Source organism: Tupaia chinensis, unplaced genomic scaffold (genome assembly GCF_000334495.1).
Source record: "Tupaia chinensis unplaced genomic scaffold, TupChi_1.0 Scaffold145741_1, whole genome shotgun sequence".
NCBI lineage: Eukaryota > Metazoa > Chordata > Mammalia > Scandentia > Tupaiidae > Tupaia > Tupaia belangeri.
Genome location: NW_006205599.1, coordinates 81,832 through 105,048, shown reverse-complemented (window position 1 = coordinate 105,048; position 23,217 = coordinate 81,832). Strand labels below are relative to the sequence as shown.

The window sequence follows — 23,217 nt, the reverse complement described above, 5'->3', positions numbered from 1 at the left end:
TCCTCCATTCTCTTCTTGGGATTTTGGGCATGCCTGCACACACACCCAGCATGAGTTTAAGCTGCCAGGTCTCGTACTCGAACTGAAATCAACTACATGGTGGAAGTCCAGAGACATAACCATTACATCATCTGCTGGTGCCCTGCAGGGTGACTTCTCACTTTCTGTTTTTCTATCTCTGTCTGTCTGTCTAATGACAGCACATGCCATATAGCAAAAATCTCTCTCTTAAAAAAAATAAAGAGGTTTTTGAGGGCCAGCAGGTGGTGTGGTGCCTAAGGTGGCTGTATCCCACATTACAAACTGCAGTTCAAGTCCTGGCCCTAGAGGCTTGTAAAACATGCCAGATGTGTGTGTGTGTTTGTGCGTGCCCAAAATCCTGAGAGGAGAAGGGATTACATTGTAGTCATCTCCCCTGGAAGGGGGGTGTGATTTCTCATTCTCTCTTTGGCATATGCCCTATGGCCAAAAAAAAAAAAAAAAGGTTTGAGAAAGACCTGAGTTAAATCCTCAGGTGCTAAAACTGCCATCTTTAACTGAAGTTTGATCATTTGGTTTTAAGGTAATATTCCAGCTAGCCCACTGGTGTTGTTTGTTTATTGAATTTCCCAGAGGGCACTTGTGCTTTCAGAGAGAGATGGAGAGAGCAGAAGAGGGAGAAAGCGTCCACCACTGGGACACATTCAGCTGCACCCCTTCTCCATTTCTCTATCCTGCTGAGATTGTGAACGTGCATGCACATGTGTTCAGTGTGCTTTTCAGGCCACGAGGGCTGAAAATTTAACTGTATGGTCAGCTATCTGGGATCTGGCAGCCTTAACCACCAAGGCCATGGAGCTGCCTCCCCCCTCTCCCCATCTGTGCTTTGTAGTGATAAATGGATAACAGTGTATTCAGGCTGCAGAATGCTGGCCAATTCCAGTTATTAGGATGCAGTCATTCATAGCTCACAGTAGTTTAAAAAAAAAATCACTTGTTCAGTTACTTCCCACCTCCTCACCTCCAACCCAAACTTACTTTGTGTTAAGTGTGCACAGATTCAGTCTCCTGAAGTACCTGAACAGAAGTAAAAAATACTGTATGCCCTTATTTTTAAATAAGTAAGTTTATGGGGATTTAAATTACTTTGGTAGACTTCTGTTTTAAAGTTAAAGGTTTTTTGGAAGAGGAAAATTAGAGCCCCCCCAAAAAAATCTATTCACTCTGCCTTCAGTCCCACCTCAAGTAGCTTGTAGAAGGGAAGCTAGAAAGAGTGCTTAGGTTTTTATAGTGAAGCTGATGAAAGACGAAGGGGCTGCCAGGCTGCCACAGGCCATTGTCCCTTCTTAAATAGACATTCGTGACACCGGCTGGGGGGCTGCAGCGAGAAGGCATTGCTTCCTGTCTTGTGCAGAAGCGCAGGCTTCTCATTAGCTCCCCTGCTTCCTGTACTTTGAAGAGCTCTGGTCGGAAGAGGCAGACAGCACTTGGCTGTGTGTCCTCAGGAGACCCCTTCTGTCAACCAGCTGGGAGTGCCTGCGGCCCAGCAGATGCCACTCTGAGTCCAGCACCTGCAGCTGTATGTACCAGCCATGGCATGGATCCACACTCCACGACTGTGCTGTTGTGTTGAACTCGGCGAATCAGTGTGCTAAGGTGATGGAGCAGGTACTACAAACCAAGTAGCTTAAACAACTAAAGTGCCTTCTTGTGCTGTAGGCTAGAAGTGCAAGGCCACGGTGTTGGCCAGGTTGGATAGGGCCGAGCAGGAGAGTCTGTTCTGTGCCTGTCTCCTCGTGTTGGGCAGGTCCTGGCACCTTTGGTCTTCCTTGCCTTAGAGCTGGCCTTGAGCTCTGCCTTCAGGTTCACCTGGTGTTCCCCAGAGTGCCCATCTCTGTGTCAAAACTTCCCCTTTCATGGAAATAAGTACTCCAGTCATTGTAATGACCTCATTTTCACTGGATTACTTTTTTTTTTTTTGGAGAGGTTTTTGCTACAGGGCGCTTTCGCTCACCAGACAGGGATAGACAGAGAGATAGAAAGCGAGAAATCACCCCCCGGGGGGATGGCCACGCAGCAATCCCTTCTCCATTCTCCTCTTGGGATCTTGGGCACGCACGCACACGCGCCTGGTGTGAGTTTAAGCCACTGGGTCCGGGACTTGGACCGCGGTCGACTACGTGGGAGTCCAGCGACATAGCCATTACGCTAACTGCTGGTTCCCTTGATTACTTACTTTTGTGCAGACCCTATCTCCAGTAAATATCACCTTCTAGGTAGTATAGCCATTACGCTAACTGCTGGCCCCACTTGATTACTTACTTTTGTGCAGACCCTGTCTCCAGTAAATATCACCTTCTAGGTAGTGGGGGTTAGGATCACATGTCTTCTTTGGGGGGGAACATAATTCATAACAAGGAAGGATGAGGCCCTTACCATTTCTGATTATGACTTTTCTGTGGGGTCACTTAAAGGGGCCCTGTGAGGAGTCGAGTCTGAAGTGGGAGCAGAGAGAGTAGGGGACTTGTTGGTGGGAGCAGGCTCACAGAGTCCCCCTAGTGGAATCTCGAGGTCATTTTACAGATGCCTAAACTTCAGCTGTCTATTCTCACAGATTGGCAGATTTCCTGAGCCCGTGTTGTGTATGGCTTACAGAACTGCTAGTAAAGGAGTGCCGATCTTGTCCTCAGTTGTTGCTTATTGACTGGGAAAAGGGAGGTAGCAGCTGGGAGTGGGTGGGAGATCCGGCCGGCCTTCCTGCTGCAGAGCATACAGAGCACTCACCTGCCCATCTCACTTGACAGGCTCTGGTCAGATACTGGGAGTTTGCTGATTGTGGTTGTGGGGAGGCAGAGTTCAGTGGGGACCAGTGATTATTTTTGTGAAGATAAGAAATCCTTATGTAGAGGAGACATGCTGCTCACTGTCGAGTGGCCATTATGGTGCCTGGATCTTGGAAGGCACTTCATAAATGTTTGTTGAATAATGCTACATTGCCGTGTGCAGATTTTAGAAATAAGATAGAGAAGAAATAGAAGTTCCTTGCCATTTGAGCAATTTTTTCAAGTTTATTCTGTGATAGATAGGGAGAGAGAAGACAGACCTTCACACCTTGATCTACTCTGTCTCAGCTGGCCCAGATTATGGGTCTGCATGTAGGAACTCAAGGGACGTGCTCAAGGGAGGTTCCAAGAGGCAGACCCAGGACCCTTCCCGTGTATATCTGGTGTGTTACCACTGTGCCACCACCTGGCACATGGGCCTTTTAGAAGTAGGAGAATCTACTCTTTGCCCATGGGATGGTGCTACTTTAAGAAAGTCCTTATGAGACTTTCTCAGAATTGTCATGCTATCACCTCTGCTCATGCATTGGCCACAAAGACCAACCCTGGAACAGTTTGAGAAAGGGTTACTCCAACTATTAACGCATGGCATGGTCATCTGGGGCTGTACTGGAGGCTGCCTTCCAGACCTTCTCAATGTTTTTAAAGCCTCAGGGACTGGAATTAGGATGTTTTCTCTCAAACTACTCTGAGATAGCCAGGAATTTAAAAATCCAGGAGTACCATTTTTTTTTTAAGGATTTATTTCTTTCTTTAATTCCATTTGTTATTATTTTTAAATTTGACCAGAGAGAGAGAAAGGGAAAATGAGAAAGCAAGCTGCCAGGTCCGAGACTCGAACCGTGGTCCGCTATGTAGGAATCCAGCGCCCTTAATCACCATGCCACCTGCTGGTCCCCCAAGAGAACCATTTTTATTATTTTCCTCTTAATTATTTATTTCTCTTCAATAAAAACAAAACCATAATAATAAATCGCCTCCTGGAGGGGATTGGCCACGCCACAATCCCTTCTCCATTCTCCTTTCAGGATTTTGGGCATGCGTGCACACACCCAGCTTGAGTTTTTTTTTTTTAATTTATTTTATTTATTTTGCATTTATTCACTGAACAACATCACAACATATAAAATGTGAATTCCCATTCAGAATACACTATATAGTGGCTTAATCATACATGTTATCATCAACAAATAATTTTCCATGAATTTTTTTTTATTCGCTATATCTCATCCTCTGCCATTGTCTCTGGTATCTACAGTTGTTTTCTATTTCTTTTTTCCTTCACGTTTTGTTGATTCCCAAAATATCTTAATCTAAATACTTTCAGTCGAAAGTTCAGCTGATATATACACATCTGTGAACACATGTCTGATTTTAGGCATGAAACTTCATGAGTAGAATGAACATACTATAAAGTAGCACCTTCCTGAGACTATATAGCTTACTGTGGTCCTTAGATAAGTATTATTATTTATATATATAAATTTCAAGAAAAGCACTTGTAACTTTAATAAACCAAAGTCAAAAATGAGTAATTTGTTTAAGACTTAAAGAAACAGGTTAGGATTCTGTTCAAATAGTAGGTACATGACCTTATCAACATCTCAAGAGAAGACACAAATCCTTAAATCTAGAAAAAACAGCATAGAAGAAAATCAGTAATGCTTTAGTCAAAAGTCATAGAATTCTATTTCACCAGTTCAGTCTCATGTAATTAATCTCTCTTCTGTTGTGGTCTGATCTTTCTATTTAACTTCTGGAAGATAACATTCAACTCCGGACTTGTCCCTACCATTAAGTTGGCCATTTTCTTAGTTGTTTTTGAACTATTATTTCTTTGTGTCTGTATTTAGTTTTCCTGGTATAGCACTTCCTTCAGAACTTCTTAGAGAACTGTTCTGGTGTTGGTAAATTTTTTCAGGTTTTGTTTATCTGAGAATGTTCTTGTTTTTTCTTCCTATATGAAGGATAATCTTGCCAGGTACAGTATTTAAGGTTAAAATTGCCTTTCTCTTAACACTTTGAATATATTTTCCCATTCTTTGTTCACATGTTTTTCAATGAGAGGTCCGCCTTTAGCCTGATGGGATGTCCTTTGTAGGTAACTTGACATTTCTCTCTTGCCAATCTTAGTATCTTGTCTCTGTCTGTGGTTCTGGTCATTCTGGCTATAATGTGTCTTGGAGAAGATCTTATCTTCTTGGGTTGATTCTATTTGGGGTCCTTTGTATTTCTTGAGTCTGGATCTTTGAATGCCTCTCTAGGTTCAGAAAGTATTCTAGGATTTCATAGAATAGACTATCATACTCTTATTAGTCTCTTCACCTTCTGAGATACCTATTATCTGGATGTTTGGACATTTATTGGTATCTAGTATTTCTCGTATGTTATTCTCATTTTTCTTGGCTATTTTCTAAGTCTTCGTGGTGGAGTGGTTTTGATCAATCTGACTATGATGTGCCTTAGAGAAGATCTTCTTGGTTTGATTCTACATGGGGTCCTTTATATTTCTTAGGTCTGGATATTTGAATGCCTCTTTAGATTTGCAAAGTTTTCTTCCAGGTTTTAATGGAATAGAATATCAATGCCATTAGTTTCTTCAGCTTCTAGGATACCAATTATCCGGATGTTTGGGCATCTAATGATATATCAAGTATTACTCGTATATTATTCTCATTTTTGGGGGAGGTCCTTTTCTCAGTCTTTTTGGTGAATTTCTCTAGGTCAGAGGTTCTGTCTTCTATATCTGAGATTTGATCTTCTGCATGATCTAATCTGCTCTTAATATTTTCAAGGAAGTTTTGATTTCCTGTATTAAAGCCTTCATCTCTAACACTTCCATTTGTTTTTTTTTTATGATGTGTATTTCCTCTTTCGGATCATGCAAGAACTTCTTCACCTCCTGGAATTTGTTGGCTCTTTTCTCCTGCATCTTTTGGAGTTCATTGTCTCTCTTCTCTTCCATCTCTGTTAGCTTTGTTACTATGAATATTCTAAATTCTTATCAGATATTCCCATGAGTTCCATTGTACTGTCTGTGGGTGAAGAAGAGTTATTCTTTTCCTTTGGAGGAGAGATATTTTCTTGGTTTTCATATTTCTTGTGCCTCTGCAGTGATTTCTAGTCATCTGATGGGTTATACATTTCTTCCGAATTTCTTTTCAATCTGAGCATTCAGAGACGTGCAGGAGGAGGTGATCGATCTACAGTTTCTCTGGAGTTCTCTCTCTTTTTTTTTTTTTCCCTTTGTGCATCAAGATTCAGTGGTAACTGAGGAATATTCTGACTCTACTAGTATTCAGATGTTTGGCTATGGTTCACTTAAATCTGTCTAGACACTCAGAGAGTGGAGGCTGAGCAGCAAAGTGATGAAGGTAAGAGAAAAAGGGAAAAAAAAACAAGAAGAGAAAAAAATTAAAATATAAAAGACAATAAAATTTGATTTTTTCTTTTAAAAAAACCAAAAAGCAAAAAATGAAAACTGCATGACGTGCTTTCACAGCTCAAGTTCAGTAAGCATCTCAGGAGATCTGAGTGTCTGCCTTTCCTAAATGGGAGGGGGAAAAGGAAAGAATTAGCAACTTAGAGGAGGGGCTGAGAGCCAAGAAAATACTTTACCTTAAGAAATAAAAAAAAAAAAAATTTAGAGAAAGAGAGAAGGATAGAGAGGCCCTACAACTTTCTAGATTGGGATTTGGAGGGTGAAGTCTCAGCAGAAAATCTTGAATAGTCAGTCTTACTACTGAAAGTAATTTTTCACAACTCAACTTCAGTAAACATCTCAGAAGACCTGAGTTTCTGCCTCCCCACTTTCTAGATTGGGATCTGGAGGGTGAAGTCTCAACAGAAAATCTTCGGTAGTCAATCTTATTCCTGAAAGTAATTTTTCACAGGTCAAGTTCAGTAAGCATCTTCCCAGCATGAGTTTTAAATCTGCTGGGTCTGGGACTCAAACCGCAGCCGACTATGTAGGAGTCCAGCAACATAACCATTATATCATCTGCTGATCCCTTATTTTATTTTTTAATCATGGAAAATTTTAAGCATAAAAAAGATAATCTAATGAACTTCCATATACCTGTCACCCAGTTTTTAAAAATTATCAATTTATGGCCAGTCCTCTTTCATTCTTTTCTTATCCTCTGCAGTCTCCATTATTGTGAATCAAATTTTAGGCTTATATAATTTCATTGTATATATTTCACTTTGCATTTCTCAAAAATAGGGAGCCTTTGAAATCACTTGACAACCCTAAAAAAATTAAACAGTAATTTTAAATGGTATGAAACATTCAGGTTTAAATTTCCCCTATTGCGTTGTCCTTTAAAAACATTTGATTGGGGCCAGATGGTGGCATAATGGTTAAAGTGGCTGGATCCTACATGGCTGACTGCACGGTTTACTGTCTTGGACCCAGCGGCTTGAAAAACATGCAGGGCATGTGTGTGGGTACCCAGAATTCCAAGAGGAGAGTGGAAGAGAGGGGAATTGTTGTGTGGTCCTCCCTCCTGAGGAGTGCTTTTTCTTTCCCTCTCTCTGTGTCTCTGTCCGGGTGAGTGCACATGCCCTAGAAGAAAACAGTTCAATGGAATTAGGATCCCAAATGAGACTCAAACTTCCCAAACTTCAAGGTCTTTGTATTTTATTCTTAGTCTTAGGATTTTGGATTAGAAGGTTGACCTTGGTCATTTCTTCCATTTCTATCTTTTTAGAGATGAAAAATCTTGCCATGGGCCACAGGGTTGGTTTATTTAAGATTAGGACCTAGACCTTCTGGTTCTTTTTTGTTGTTGTTATTGTTCTTAGACCGTCACTGTGTTGTTCACACTAGCTGTAAATTTGTGATCCTTCCATCTCAGCCTTCTGAGTATCTGGGGCTACAGGTTTGCACCACTGTGCCACGCCTTTTAGGGTAGGCTGGGAACCACATCAGGGCCTCCCATGGGGCCTTAGCCTACCACATAACAGCATCAACCAGCGGACCATGCCCACCATTGCTGGATCAGATTGGCCTTAGCCTACCACATAACAGCATCAACCATGCCCACCATTGCTGGATCAGATCTTCCAATTGATATCAAGTGCCTTTCCTTTTAGGCAGAAGATATTTTAAAGGATGCCTTTGGAAAAAACTTTTCCATCTTTTGGCTCCTCTTCATATTATTCTGTTTTTGTTTTTAAATTTGCCGTAGGGCACATGTGCTTGCAGGAGAGAGAGCTAGAGAAGGAAAGTGAGAAGTCATCCTGCCCAGGGGAGGGGGTATACTGCAGTGCCTTCTCCAGTCTTGAGGCTTGGGCTCGCATGCACGTGAGCCAAAAGAGTATGTTTTTCCATCCACTGAGTCCAGGACTTGAGCCATATAGTTGGCCATGTGGGATCTAGTTGCCTTAATGTCTGTACCACATGCTGCCCCTCCTCTGCATCCTGTAAGTCAGATGTGAATGCAAACCCTCATCACCCGGACTTGGGTGTCAAACACGAAGCTTCACAGTGCCTCTGATCTAGCTATAACGCTCCCCAGGGCCATGTGGTGGCTGTAACCACTGCTCTCCCTTTTTGTCAGCCTTCTTGAAAGGTTAAGTGAAGCTTGTCTGTAAAGTAGATGATGCGGTCTTTCTTTTCGCACACACTGGAAATCTTTCCTAGTCTGTTGCTCTGTGTTTGCTGAGTTCTTCATTTACCCATTCTGAAGTCTCACCCTCTGTAAGCTCTCCTGAATGTTCTTTTGCTTATTTACAACAGTCCACATTCTCTCGGGGTTATGAAGAAGCCAAACAAAAGTGGACTCTGTCAGAAACTCAGTTGTCCTGTTCCCGAGAGAAAAAAACCACCCCAAAGCAGGTAAACAGAATAAAGGGAGAAAACAATAGTATTAGCTGTGAGAATATTTTTTTCCTAAACGTACGAACTGATAGCTTGCTCTATTATTTGGATCACTGTATTCTCCACCCCACACTCTCCCCCTTTCTATAGATATTTCATCATTTTCCATACCCGTAAACGCCCTTACTCATTTTATTCTCTCAACTCCGTATCTTCAGAGAAAATATTCTCAGAGAGCAAAAGGGAATAAAACTTTCAACCATTTCAAGTTTCTTCTCCATTCAATTTTGCCTTTCAGTGAACTCTTATGTGGAAAAGCAAAATTAATGGTGGTGAATTAGAAAGACAGTCATCTTTCTCAACTCTGGCAGGTTTTTCTTCGAATAGACATTTTCTGGCTATTTCAATAGGTATCATGGCCCAGGCGTTGAGCTGTTCCGAGGAGAGGGTCAATTTGCTGTCCAAATACAGTTCATCCCCATGTTCTGGAAGGCACAGGATGACACTTAAACTAAAAAGAGTCTTTCTATTCAGGATGGGCCCCTGAAATAAGACGACACCCACATTCGACTGTGTACTATTTAAGTAGGGGACAGGCTTGTGGGGGCCCACGGGCAGAGTCAGGGTCACAGGCTGAATCAGCTGTGCAGCAGCTGTGAGAAAGGTGGTTTAGGCTGAAGGGAGACAAGCCCAGACCTTTCTAGGCCCCTGAGTGTTACTGCAGCCCAGTCTGCAGCCCAGTCTGGCCCCAGAATTAGTGCACGGTTAGGGAGGAGCAGTGGCAAGCAGCACCTCCAGACAAAGGCCAGAGTCTGTAAAGGACAGGACAGGGGGCTCAGCAGGGAGCCTTGTAGGCTTTACAGCTGTCGTGCACTGGCTGTGCCAAGCAGCTGCGGCAAGAGCAGAATGTGTACCTGGCACAATGTAGAAAACTGCACTCCAAGTCTCTCTATTGTCCATGTGGAGTGCCAGGGTGGTGAGAAGTGTGCCACTTCCAGGATTCGTTTTTTAAAGAATTATTTATTTAACTTAATTTATTATTGTTATTCAGTTTGACCAGAGAGAGAGAAAGAGAGAGTGAGAAAGTAAGTCACTAGGCCCAGGACTCAAACTGTGGTCAGCCACGTGGAAGTCCAGCATTTCAACCACGGCCCCACCTGCCAGCCTGGGATTTTGGTTTTTGAAAGATGAACCTGCTTAGCTTCAACTGCTTTTGGGGCTGGTGGTGGAGCTTCTTAAATAGGGAAGTAGGTAAGCCCCAACTGTTGCTTTGGAGGGGTCTTAGTGGAAATGCCTCAGATAACTTCTATTTCAGGACATAACAAATGTGTGTCAACTTCTTTATGTATCTCTTTATTTGGTTTTCTTGTCTTGAAATTTCTGATGTGTTTGCCCACGTTAGTATAGAGATTTCATTTATTTAAAAAAAAATTTTTAATTGCCACAGAGTGTGCATTCTACAGAATGAGAGAGAAAGGCCACAGAGTGTGCATTCTACAGAATGAGAGACAAAAAGAACACTACCTAATGGGGTGTGATCACACTACAAATTCACTTCCTCCGTCTCTCCATCCTATCAGAATTTTGGGCATACGTGCCTATGTGTCTGCTATATTTTTCTTTTTGTTATTGTTTGCTCTAAGGTACATGTATTCACTAGACAGAGACAGAGAGAAAAAGGAAAGTGAAAAATTGCCCTCTAGGGGATAGCCACGCTGCAATCCCTTCTCCATTCTCCTTGGAATTTGGGGCACGCATGCACACATGCCTATTGTGATTTTGAAGCTGCTGGGTCCAGGACTTGAACTAAGAAGCTGGCCATGTGGAATCTAGCTGCCTTAATCTCCATGCTACTTGCTCCTCACCCCATCGTGTATTTTTTCAAGCCACTGGGGCTAAAACTCAAATTGCAGCCAGCCAGGTGGGATGTGGTCCCCAGCGCAACAGTGTTTAAAGCTCTGTGGTATGGGGCTGGCCCATAGAGACTTCTGAGTCAGTTCTCCTCGGCATTTTTTTTTTTTTATTTTTGACTCCCCTTTCATGGAATTTAACACTACTTATATACAACATACAACCAGCCGTAGGATTTGTGGGTTCTGCATCTCTGGATTCAAGCAACCACAGATGAAAAATGTTCTTCTTCCTGACATGCACCACGTAGGTAGGCCTGCGATGGTTACATCTGTACTGAACATGTACAGACTTTTTCTTGTCATTATCTCTAAACCATAAAGTTTAGCAACTATTTACATAGCATTTACCTTATATTAGGTATTATAAGTAACCTGGATATGATTTAAAGTGTACAGGAGGATGTGTATAAATTATATTCAAATACTATATTATTTTTTACAAGGGACTTGAACATCTGTGGATTTTGGTATCTGCAAGGAGTCCTGGAATCAATCCCTCCAGGATGCTGAAGGACTGCTGCATCCTTATGTATTTCTAGCCCTTCGGAGGGCCGAAAGCCATTGTAATAGCTAAGATTCTTACCCCCCTTATTCCCCCATTTTCTAATTGCCTCCTTGGTAGTGATATCACCCACTTTGAGATTATGTGCTCTAAATAATTACAGCTTGTCCAGAGAGAAGCCCAGCAGTGAGCAGAGAGTGTAGTGTAGTAGGCAAGAGCCAGGTTTGTGTCCCAGGCCTCGAGCACATTTCCCTGGGACCCTATTGAAGTGGCAGAACCTCACCTCTTGGTGTCTTGGTTTCTTGACTGGTTGGTTGGGAACACTGAGCACCCCCGGCCCCAGGCTACTGAGAACCTGGTGCATGATAGGCCGGTCTAGTGTAGCGCAGAGTCTCCCCTCAGGAGGCTCCTAGTGGTTTTCGTGTCTTTCCTCCCCCCAACACAGATTGACCTCGCCATCGATGGTGCTGATGAAGTAGATGCTGATCTCAATCTCATCAAGGGCGGTGGGTGAGTATGGTGGGACTTTCTCACTAGAGTATGTTCCAGTTAGTCCTTGGCAAAGCAGAATTATTACAGAGTACATAAATTGCCACCTATGTGAGTTCGTCTTCTAGGATGGGGAGAGCAGGTGGCCTCAGGTACGACTGGCATTTCTGGTCACTAGCAGCTATCTGGGGATGAGAAACCAGGGCCACTTAGGTGAGATTATTTGTCTTAATGAGCTCCCTGTGTATCTGTGTTCTGCTGATTCAAACTTTAGAGACTGTCCGGGCCAACCAGCACATTATTGAGCTAGATTATTCGGTCTGTGGGCCTCAGTGTGTGGCCTCTGTTTTACCTCTGTGAGCCATTAGGGATGTTACTCATTTATTTGGAAAACATTCATTGGCTGTTTCTTAAGTGTTGATTTAAGGGCTTGAATGAACTGAAAAAGGTAAAGTCCTGTTCTGCTAGTTTCTACAGCTAGGCAGATTACTGAATGACGTAAAATTTGCTTAAAAATCACACTTGATTGTAAGATTTTCATGTTACTTAATTCTCCTGACGCAGATGTGAGTTAATTTAGCTGGTGAGCAGTAGAGTAGGCCTGGGCCCTGATCTGCCGAGTCAGTGTCCTAGGCTCTTGCCACTCAATCACCTTGACTCTCAAAGAGTCAATAGGGCAGGTTGTTCACAGCTTGTCCTTCTCAGGGTGTAGACCCGTCCGTTCATGCCGTGTCCAGATGACATCACCCTAGACACAATGCTTCCTCTGAGATGCGTCTTAGATAGGACTATGCCTGGCTTGAATGGGAGCTGTTGTCCGCTTTCTAGGTTTCTCTCAGAAGCAGGCTAATGTCCGTTTGCTAGAAGCAGCAGGATGATATTTAGGGTGTCCCCTTAAAAATTAAAAGTTATGTTTCATTCTAAGCGCCAAGATGGAGTAGATTTGGGATTCTTTTTTAAAAATAATTATTTATTTAATTTTATTTATCATTCATTTATTTTAATTTGACCAGAGAGAGAGACAGAGAAAGAGAGAGAGAGAGAAAGTAAGAAAGCAAGCCACCCGGTCCAAGACTCAAACCATGGTTGGCCGTGTGGGAGTGTCCAGTGCCTTAACCATCATGCCACCTGCTGGCCCCCATTTGGGGTTCTTATATCTGACCTTAGTTCCCTAGTTTAACTTCTGTCTTGCTCCTGTGTTCATTTGTTTCTTTCCCATCCTCAGAGGCTGCCTGACCCAGGAGAAGATTGTGGCAGGCTATGCTAGTCGCTTCATCGTGATCGCTGATTTCAGGTACCTGAGATGTGAGATTGGACCCCAGTCCTCTTCCTCATTTCACAGAGGAGGACATTTATAGAGAAACAGACTGTCTGACTTTCTGGGGCCTGCTGGTTAGGACTGAGGGTAGTGTCTTGGAGGGCTTTTGTTCTGTTTCCATTCTGAAGGTCGATTTACTGATTGCTCCTGTCAGTCTTACGGAGCCAGGTCTCTAATGCTATTTCATGTGTCCATTGGAGGGGGAGGAGACAGCTTGTCACCCCATTAACAAGGCATGTTCTCATGTGTCACTCACTAGATTCTCGGGGAGCCCAGGAGGAAGCAGGGCATGTCCCGCCCATGGGCAGTGACTCAGCACATCCTGCTTCCTCTGGGGTCAGGGTTTGCCACACGTGACTTGTGCTGTGGTCAGTCTTTAACCAGGCCCTCAGATTCTCCTTCAGGTCATCCAATAGAAGGCACTTGGGCTGACCATGTTGATTAAACATACACCTAGGTATGTGTGTTTACTTAACAAATACTTCTTAGGAAGAACATAAATAAGAAACACCTGTATATCCACAAGCCAGTGTTATCTTTTTTCCCCCCTTTAATTGCCAGAGGATGTATGTGCTTCCCACAGACAGGAGGGACAGAGGGAGGGGAAAGGCACCCACCCACTGGGTATGGTCATGCTGCAATTTCTTCCTTTCTCTTTCTGGTCGGGATTTGGGGCACACATGCACACAGGAGCTAGTGTTTTTTTAAGCTGCTAGGGCTAGTATTTGAACCGCAGTTGGCCATGTGGAATCCAGCTCTCTTACCTACTAGGCTATGCGGCCAGCTCTCACTTTTTTCTTTTATTTCTTTCAAGAAAGTGTATGAGAAAGAGAAAGTGAGAAGGAGACAACACCTAACAGGGGCTCATTAAACTGTGGTCTGCTTTGCCTAGCCCTGCAGCCCGTGAGAGGCCTGTGTGCAGATTTGTACGCCTGACCTGATTCAGGTGGACTTGGGATCTAAATTTGTGGTTGGCCATATGGCTTTCAGTGCCGCAGATCAATTTACGACCTACTGTATCACCAAGGCTGGGCCCATATCACGTTTTATCATTTTCATATTTCTTTCAAATCTCTCTTTTCCTAAATAGTAAAACAGCCAGTACAATCGAGGCCCTGTGTACACTGTCCCGTATCGCTTGTCTTGACTTCCTGCCATCCTGTTAACCACATTCTTCTATGTAACGTTTGCACCTTTTAACTTATTTACTTCTATTGTGCGTTTTGACTTTCTTTCCAGGAAAGATTCAAAGAACCTAGGGGATCAGTGGCACAAGGGAATCCCCATCGAGGTCATCCCAATGGCCTACGTCCCAGTGAGCCGAGCTGTGACCAAGAAGTTTGGAGGCGTGGTTGAACTTCGAATGGCCGTCAACAAGGCAGTAAGTGGCTGGGGGATTTCTGGAGGGCACAGCAGGCTCTCAGTGGGGTGTCTCCCTTCCGCTCCACTTGGGGCCACTGTGCCTAGGCCAGGCAGTCAGCTTCTATTTATTTATCTTTAATTGATTTAGTTGTTTATTTTTGGAGAATTGGTTTTTACCAGTTTCTGTATTCAAGCTCATGTAGGTGAGAGCATAATTAATATACTGCATATCCTCTGTACAAATGGGGAAATGAGTCCTTCTGTCCCTTGGGACCTGACCTTCCTCAGGTGATCTGACCTTTGTCCCTGGGGCCTGAACAGCCCTGATTGCTGCTAGACAGAGGCTTTGGGAAGCTCCCCTGAGACAGAAAGTTTTTCAGGTTTTATGGAGTAATTTTATTCTCCCTCTTCTCTCTCTGAGCTTCAATGTGGCCAGAAGTAGAATTTCTTGGGGACCGCGAGCACTTCCTCAGGAATATATTCCCAGACACTTCAGAATCTAAAGTGGGCTGCAAAGAACTTTTCTTTTGGTACAGTTAAATAAACAAGCACAAATAATAATCCCAAAACTGTAATCTATATATAAAATCTAGATAAAATGTTTTTAAGATGTAGAAAGAGAAATGATCCATAATCCCACCTTGGTGTGTTTTTATTGACTAATATTGTGTGTCTCACTTTGTAGCCGAGACGCCAGGGGGAAATTGTTGGAGGCTCTCTCTTAGCTGGGGTTCCTCCTGGTGAGAGCTCCAGCATTTTACCCTCACAGTTCTGGTCTGAGCCTCTACCCCTTACCAATCTGCAAGAGAATCCTCATATCCTTGCCTTTGAATCTGGAGTCCTGCTGGCAATTGTGCTCTTAGACATATGTTCTGCTTCTTGTATCCAAAGCTGTTGAAGAATTTTGGATTCATTAACTAAAACTGCTCTTAGCCTGTTTGACCTCAAACCCTGTTGCTGCTCCCTGTCCTTTATAAAACTGCCTGAGCAGGGAAGTTGTGACAGGTGGGGCAGCATCGTCTTGTTTTATGTTATTGCTGGAAGTGATGTTGTGGGATGCCAGAAGTTACTGTTACTGTAGTAACAGTCAGGCTGTTGAGCCTCTTGTCGGCCCCACTGTGTTAAGTACTTACACAGATAACTAGTTCATACACTAGCTGCCTTAGCAAGTAAGGATCAGGGTAGATTATAGATTTTTTTTTCTTTTTTTCCTTTTTTATAGCTTCCAAACATCTCATATAGTCATATATAGAATTATAGTTTTTGGATTTTTTTTTTTTTTTGCTTGGTTATTTAAGTGTAAGAGATAAAAAGGTTCTTTGTAGCCCCTTTATCCCTTTGCAGTGGAGGGACTTGAGGCTTGCAGGAGTGAAAGGCTCCTGAGAGCTGTACCTAGTTGGCCTGAGGGCTCAAACCTGTGTCTTCCTCATTCCCACGCTCCTAGTTCCCTCTCACAGTACTGCCACCTGGGAAGCACGAGGTGGACACTGATGGGAGCGGTTGTTGGGAGCCTTGTCTTTGGTTATCACCTCCCTTTGCCTGTCACTCTCTGCCTGTGTTTGTTTCTTGGTTAATGTGGAAAATTACCCTCTAGGGTCCTGTGGTGACGGATAATGGGAATTTTATCCTGGACTGGAAGTTTGACCGGGTGCACAAATGGAATGAAGTCAACACAGCCATCAAGATGATCCCAGGTAAACATGAATGGTGTTCACTGGGCATAGACACTCATACCCTTTGTAACACCCTCTATGTCTTGCCACAGAATGCTCAAGTGACATGGCCTTTGTAAAACTTGGCGGAAGGACGAACTTCCTTTCTACCCTATTTGGGATTCCAACTTCACCTCCTTTGCTTTTTCCAAACCCTAAGAATAATTGTTGCTTACATTGTAGCTTTATTGCCTGTGCATTTCCTAGCCTTTCTGAGTTGGGAGAGCCGCTGGAGCTGAGGGGCGGTCAGAGGACCATCATCTTCCAGGATCCTCATACTACCTCTTTGATTTCTGTGGGCTTTTAATTTTTTTTTTTTAAACACTTATTGATTGAGAGTGTGTGCATGCTTGCTGGAGAGAGAGAGAGAGTGACAAAGCCTCCTCCCCTGGGGGGACTTGGTCATGCTGCAATCCTGTCTCTTCTATTCTCCTCTCAGAATTTTGGGCATACACATGTGCCCAGCAGTTGCTCAAGCTGCCGAGTTTGGGACTTAACTGTACAGTACGCCATGAGGGATCCAGCTATCTTAACCACCATGCCACCTGCTGACCCAGTGGGCTGTTTTCTTAAGCAGCAGGGAAAAACGATTCAGTTGACCCATATTCATTGTATGCACACCACAGACCACATGTTACAGGGGATGCTCCAATCTGTGGAACGTGGCAGTTATTCTCAAGGAAGTTGCCAGAAAGGTTGTGACGTATTTTTTCTATGCAAAAATGGTATCATGACTTCCCAGCAACCAAATAGAACCTGGGGAAATCTGTGCGTGGTTGTAGAAGTGATGTCCGCAAGTCAGGTAGAATGTGCTAAATTCTGCTGGAAGAATACCAGGACTCTAGAGAGCACAAGGATTGCTTTTGGGGAGTGTGACAAAGTTCGATGGTGGTTTTAGAACTGTGCCTTGGCATAATCTAGGCTCGCTGCACAAAGTGTTTAAAAATTCTCATTTTAGCTGGACATGGTGGCACACACCTATTGTCCTAGCTTTTTGGGAAGCTGAGGCAGGAGGACACTGTGACATCATAAGGCCCTGTCTCATAATAATAATATTATTAATAATAGCGAGAAAAAGCTTCACCCTGTTGCTATTTTAATGAAGAATTTATAGACAGAACACAGGCCGAGGAAGGTTTAGCAGTTTGCCCAAGGGCCGCAGCACCAAGATAGGAGCCCTCAGTTGTCTGCCTCTTGTCTCTGAGCTTTAACCCTCACTGTCTCGAGTTTCAGGCTGGGGAGAGGCTGTGTGATATAAACATCCAGAGCAGCTGAGAGCCTCTCAGGAGCTTGTGCTAGGGAACGATGGAGGAGGAGCCAGGAAGAGCCCTGGGTGAAGGCTGGCCAGGCAATGGAGATATGAGTTATGAGGCTGGAGCCCTCATCCAGGCTGGAGGAGGTATTAAGGACCTTATGAAGGGATTAAAAGGATTAGATGCAGGGGACCAGTAGATGGCATAATGGTTGTGTTGATGGACTCCAACATTGTTGACTGTGGTTCAAGTCCTGGACCCAGTGGTTTAAACTCACATCCGACGCGTGTGCATGCATGCCCAGAATCTTGAGAGGAGAATGGAGGAGAAGAGATTGCAGAATGGCCATGCCCCGTGGGGGGTGATTTCTCACTTTCTGTCTCTCTATCATTCTAGCGAGTGCACGCACCCTATAGCAAAAATCTCTTTTAAAACAATGTAAGAAGGACAATGCAGACTTGAGAGGTATCATCTCTAATGATATTGAGAGACAGAGTCCAACTGAGGATATTCCATGGCCTACAGCTGGCTAATAAGGAGATAATTTCAGTTTAGTGGGGTGTAGTAGCTGAAAGTAGATTCTAGGGCAGACTGACATGATAAGGATCCTAACCCAGCCATGTTCTAGAACCATGCTCTTTCAGCATTTAGTTAACATCTCTCTGCCTCAGTTTCTTTTTCTGTAAAAGAGCCCGATACTAGTATCTCCTCATGGTGGTGTTGGGAGGATTAAATGAATTAGAACCGTACCCAATGCATGAGGAAGTATTTATTGGATGAATAAATTCCTAGCAAGAAATGATTCTGTATGTCTTAGATTCTAAGTTACCCATACTTGTTGGGCTTATGCAGTGTAACAGCTAATTCTTCCAACTGTAGTCTGTTATGTTGGTCTTAAAGCTCTTTTACCAGAGTTAGTAAGTTAGAAAGATGAGTTGAATTATACTCATTCTTTTGCTTAGTGTTATGTTTCTAATAGAGGAACTAAAGGACTGAGAAGGCAGGAGGAAGAGGCTGTATAGAGGACACTGTTGGTGAAGTGGGAGAATTTGCCCCTAGCGATAGTGGAGATAAACCCAGGGGACCGAGTAGGAAGCAGCACACTGGTCAGTGATGTTCCTCTGCAGGTGGATTTCTTGCAGCGTCCACTAGGTAGCTCTGTTGCACCTGCTCAGACCATTCTTGGCTTATTAAGATTTTGAGATGTCCTTTGTGAGGAAATGTTCCCTGTACTTTGCTTCCCCCCTGAGCATATAGCAGCTACATCCTATAAACTATCAGCTTTATTATGAACCTAGTGAGGAAAGTGAAAAAAGAGGCTAGCTTTAGATCATGTCTGGTAGCAGCAGGACTGTGAGAGCGCTTTGTTGTCTCTCTTCTCATTTTCTCTTTTCCTGATTAGTCCGTTAGATTTGCTGGTGGCCCAGCATCAAGGGAAGAGGAGCAGGACAAGTTGCACTGCCCTCGCCTGTGCTCATCTATGTGTGTGAGGGCACTTGAGGTCCCTTGGATGCATCACTGGGTTCTGCCCAGAGCAGGACTCTACTGAAGGGCCTGAGCTATAGGGTCCTCTCTTTCCTCCCTGTTCACACGTAGATCCTCTGCTCTGTCCCCTGCATTGTTTTTGGGGTGTGATGGGATGGGGAATCTGATGGTCCTAACCTCTTAATAATTCAGAGGTTGCTTTGAGATCACATCTTAGGTGTTGCTTACCCATCTCTGCTCCTTCTCTCGCTCTCTTTCTTTTCTTCCTTAATTCCTAGAGGGTATGCACACTCACTAGAGAGAGTGAATGAGCAAACATCCCTCAGGGGGGATGGTCACACTGCAGTTTCCCATCCTCCTTCCCCATAGGATTTTGGGCACATGTGCACGTGTGCCTGGCATTTTTTTCAAACCTCTAGGGTCAGAACTTGATTTGTGGTTGGCCCTGAGGGATATAGGTTCTCTGATCCCATCATGCCATGGAGCTAGTCTGTCTGTCTGTTCTGTTTTTTTTTAAGTTTGCTATAGGGTGTGTACATTTGCTGGAGAGAGACAGAGAGAGAGGGAGGGAAGAAAGGTGAGAAATCACCCGCTGAGGAGATGACCATGCTGCAATTCCTTCTCCACTTTCCTCTCAGGATTTTGGGCACACATACACATGTACCCAGCGTGATTTTCAAGCCACCAGATCTGTGACATTTTGGGTAAAGAATTATTTATTTAATTTTATTTATTCATTTATTTTAATTTGTCCAGAGAGAGATATACAGAGAGAGAAAGAGAGAACTTGAGAAAGTAAGCCATCAGGTCCAGGACTCTACCTGTGGTCAGCCATGTGGAAGTGTCCAACTCCTTAACCACCATACCACCTGCTGGCCCCCCAGATCTGAGTCTTGCTGAGTCTTGAACCACAGTCTGCTGTGTGGGAGGGAGTCTAGTGCTTTAACCACCACACCACCTTCTAGTATGTCAGTAGTTTTAACTTGCAGTCTGTTTTTACTAGTGAATTTGAACACCTTTTAAAATGTTGATTTGCCATTTTGTGTAAGTTCTCTTTGAAGTACCTATTCAAGTCTTATGCCCATTTTTCTTATTAGGTTGTGTTTTTCTTTTTTTTAAATTAAATTAAATTTTAAAGATTTGCTTGAGGGCTCATGTACTAACCAAACTGAGAGAGAGAGGGTGAGATAGCACCACCCACTGGGGCACATGGTCATGTTGCAGCCATCTGTTTTTCCATCCTATGGGGATTTGGGGCACACGTGTACATGTGCCTGGCATGTTTTTCAAGCTGCTTAGGCTAGGATTCAAACCAGTTGGTTGGTCATGTGAGATCCAGCTCCTTTATTAGCCCATAGGGTTGGTCCATCTGCCTTTTTTTAAATAGAAATCTTTGCTATAGGGTATTTGTGCTTGCCGGAGAGAAGACAGAGAGACAAAGCAAGAAATCACCCCCTGGGGTGATGGCCAAGCTGCAATCCTTTCTCCTCCATTCTCCTCTCAGGACTTTGTGGCATGCATGCACACGTGCTCCTCTGAGTTTTAGGTTTCCAGTTCTGGGACTCGAACTGTAGTCAACTACGTGGGAGTCCAGCAACATAATCATTACACGAACTGCTGGTCCCCATCTGCCTTTTTCTTATATGTATTTTGAAGTGAGTCCTGTGTCAGGTATATGCATTGCAGATATCTCCTTCCATCTGTGAGTTACACTTTTGAAGCTGGCAATGTGACCGAGAATAACTGGGGTGGAGGCTGCTGACAGTAATACTGGAGGGTCCCTTTAGAAGATTACTTTTCATCTGATACCCAAGGGTGGAAAGTCTTGAAGGTCTTGAGGGTGCTTGAAGTACTTGAAGATGACAAGTCTAGGCAGGAGCAAGGGCCCTGAGGCAGGACAGAAATTGAGAAATTTGGGTACAGAAAAAAAGCCAGGAACAGAGGGGGAGAAGGGGTGGCAAGAAGAGGTAAAGATGATCAGAATCTCTTTTCAGTGCTGTGCAAAAGAAGGGGCTTTGGATTTGTCGTTTGTGCAGTGCTGCTTGTGACATTTGCTTCTGTAAGGCCCTGAGCTCCTAGATTCTCCTTCTCTGAGAGGCGGAAACTTCACGCTCCTGTTTGTCCTTTGCCCGGCAGGCGTCGTGGATACAGGCCTGTTCATCAACATGGCTGAGAGAGTGTACTTCGGGATGCAGGACGGCTCCGTGAACATGAGGGAGAAGCCTTTCTGCTGACCTTGCAAGGAGCTTGAGTGGGTTCACCTAGCGTCCCCAGCCACGGCCAGGGTGGACGTGCCTCTCCAGGAGCCTTTGCCTTAATGCATCTGTGCCAGGTGGACAGCTGGCAGCGCCGGAGTGGGGCGGGTGGGGGGTAAATACAGTCTTCTGAAGTATTGTTATTAAATGTTTTTTTAAAAGAGAAATGTAAACATATATATTTTTACTACTACAAATATTCAGATTTTTTTTTATATATATAAAGTAGGACTTGATTTCATGTTTTTTATGAAGTATTTACTCAAAAAAAAGGAAGGGGAGATTGTCTTTAGAACCTTTGACTTGAGCCTGCTGGTTAAGCTTCTGAATATTGGGTTTGCTAAGAAATAAAAATCTGAACTTTTCTTTAAGCTGGTAAAATGAAGGGTTGGGCCAGCAGTGATCTCCTGATGCCTTCTGGAAACTTCGTTTTCTTTTTTGCCACTCCCTGTTTTGTTTTTGGTTGGTTTTCTTTGTGATTACGCACAATACCTGGTTTAGTCTGAAGATCAGGTGTACACAAGTCTGCTGAGGAAGCAGTGTGGCATGGAGTGACTTGGAGTGTAAACTCTCGGGAGAAAACGTTCTTGCGCTAAGATCGGGGCATTGTTCATATCCCTGTGGTTGGAAGCCAGTGGCCAGAAATACTTGCCAGTATTGTCAGAGCACTGCTGTGAAATGTGAACTACTTGTTTCTTTAATGATTTTCTCTTCGTTGTTATTTTTTTCTGTTCCTTTATGATTACTTCTTCGTATGATTCGGCATCAGAAGCCATCACCTCATGATATTGTTTGCAGATTGAAATAAAGCAGTGTGGTGCCATTTTGACTCTGTCTTCATTGTGGAATTTGCAATAAAATGCAGATGGGTTTTGCTCCTCTAGTTTATATTGGAGCTTTGATAAGGGTGGAATCCAGCCAAGAAATCTTCAGCTTAAGAATAGTTCAAATATTTTCCTTATTTCTGGGAAAGCTCGATGTCAGTCATCTGAAGAAATATTTATCCCATATGGCTTTGTCTAGTAATGTGTTTTTGTTAATGGAGGGTGATACAGCTGAGAAAACCTCACAGTTATCCCCACGTTTTAAATGATCGAAGCTCCTTTAGTTGTAGAAGCAGATATGCCGTTAAATGGATAACTTGAATTTCTTCTTTATTTTCTCCACCCTGTAGTCTTCAGACAGTCCACCTAGTAAACAGATAACTGTCCGAAAAGAGCCTCATAGGTAAGGAAAGGAATGGCCGAGATCAGCTCAGTATTAATTTTGTGAGACTCAGAGACCCGTTCTGTTGGTAAAGGTCTTTTTTTGGAGAGGATTTTGTTTTAGGGCGTGTGCACTCACCAGCTCGCCAGACAGACAGAAAGCGAGAAATCACCCCCCAGGGGGGATAGCCACACCATAATCACTTTTCCTCTAGGGTTCTTGGGCATGCCCGCACATGCACCCAGCGTGAGTTTAAGCCACTCAGTCTGGGATTTGCACTGTGGTTGCCTACGTGGAAGTCCAGCAACATAGCCATTACGCCAACTGCCTAACTGCCGGTCCCTGCTGGTAAAGGTCTTTATGCCAAGAGCTCTTTTTCACCCCATGCTAGCTTTGCATAACACTTGAACAGTCATTTCTCTAAACTTGCCCAATGTTTTGAAGCTTGGGTTATCATTATCAAGTTAGCATCTAAATTCTTGTTAAATCAAGCTGCAGGGGACCAGCAGATGGCGTAGTTGTTAAGGTGCCAGACTGCCACATGGCTGACCACAGCTCAACTCCTGAACCTGGCAGCTTGAAAATGATGCCAGATTCTTGTACATATGTGTCCAAAATTCTGAGAGAATGGAGGAGAAGGGATCGTGGGCATGGTCATGATTTCTCACTCTCCCTCCACCCTCTGCTGAGTGCATGCAGCCTATAGCTAAAACTTTTTTTTTTTTTTTTTAAAAAAAAACCCTGCAGAATAAAAGTTAATCAAAACTGAACATTGAGGGTTTTTTGTTTTATTTTAATAGAGATTTTTACATGTGCATGCAGGGCATGTGTGTTCACTGGAGAGGCAGACAAAAGGCAAGAAATCATGGCCACACCACAGGCCCTTTTCCATTCTCCTTTCAGGATTCGGTGCACATGTGCCGGTATGAGTTTGAAGCCACCACGTCCAGGACTCCAATCATGGTTGACTACATGGGAGTCCAGCGACATAACCATTATGCCATCTGCTGGTCACGAGGTTTTTTATTTGCTGAATTTCTTTAACTTTACTGTTAAGGTTTTTTTTTTAATTTTTT

The 23,217-nt window shown here is 43.6% G+C and overlaps 1 protein-coding gene across 1 annotated transcript in view; it reads left to right on the top strand.

Moving 5' to 3' along the window:
* The window catches only part of RPIA (ribose 5-phosphate isomerase A), a 36,743-nt gene extending 14,979 nt beyond the window's left edge, over positions 1-21,764 (top strand). The window contains exons 5-9 of the mRNA XM_027768261.1: positions 11,507-11,571; positions 12,776-12,844; positions 14,108-14,249; positions 15,825-15,924; positions 20,817-21,764. Coding sequence (XP_027624062.1) covers positions 11,507-11,571; positions 12,776-12,844; positions 14,108-14,249; positions 15,825-15,924; positions 20,817-20,914 — 474 coding nt within the window. The 3' untranslated portion in view covers positions 20,915-21,764. The remainder of the gene's footprint in view (positions 1-11,506; positions 11,572-12,775; positions 12,845-14,107; positions 14,250-15,824; positions 15,925-20,816) is intronic.
* The last annotated feature ends 1,453 nt before the right edge of the window (positions 21,765-23,217 follow it).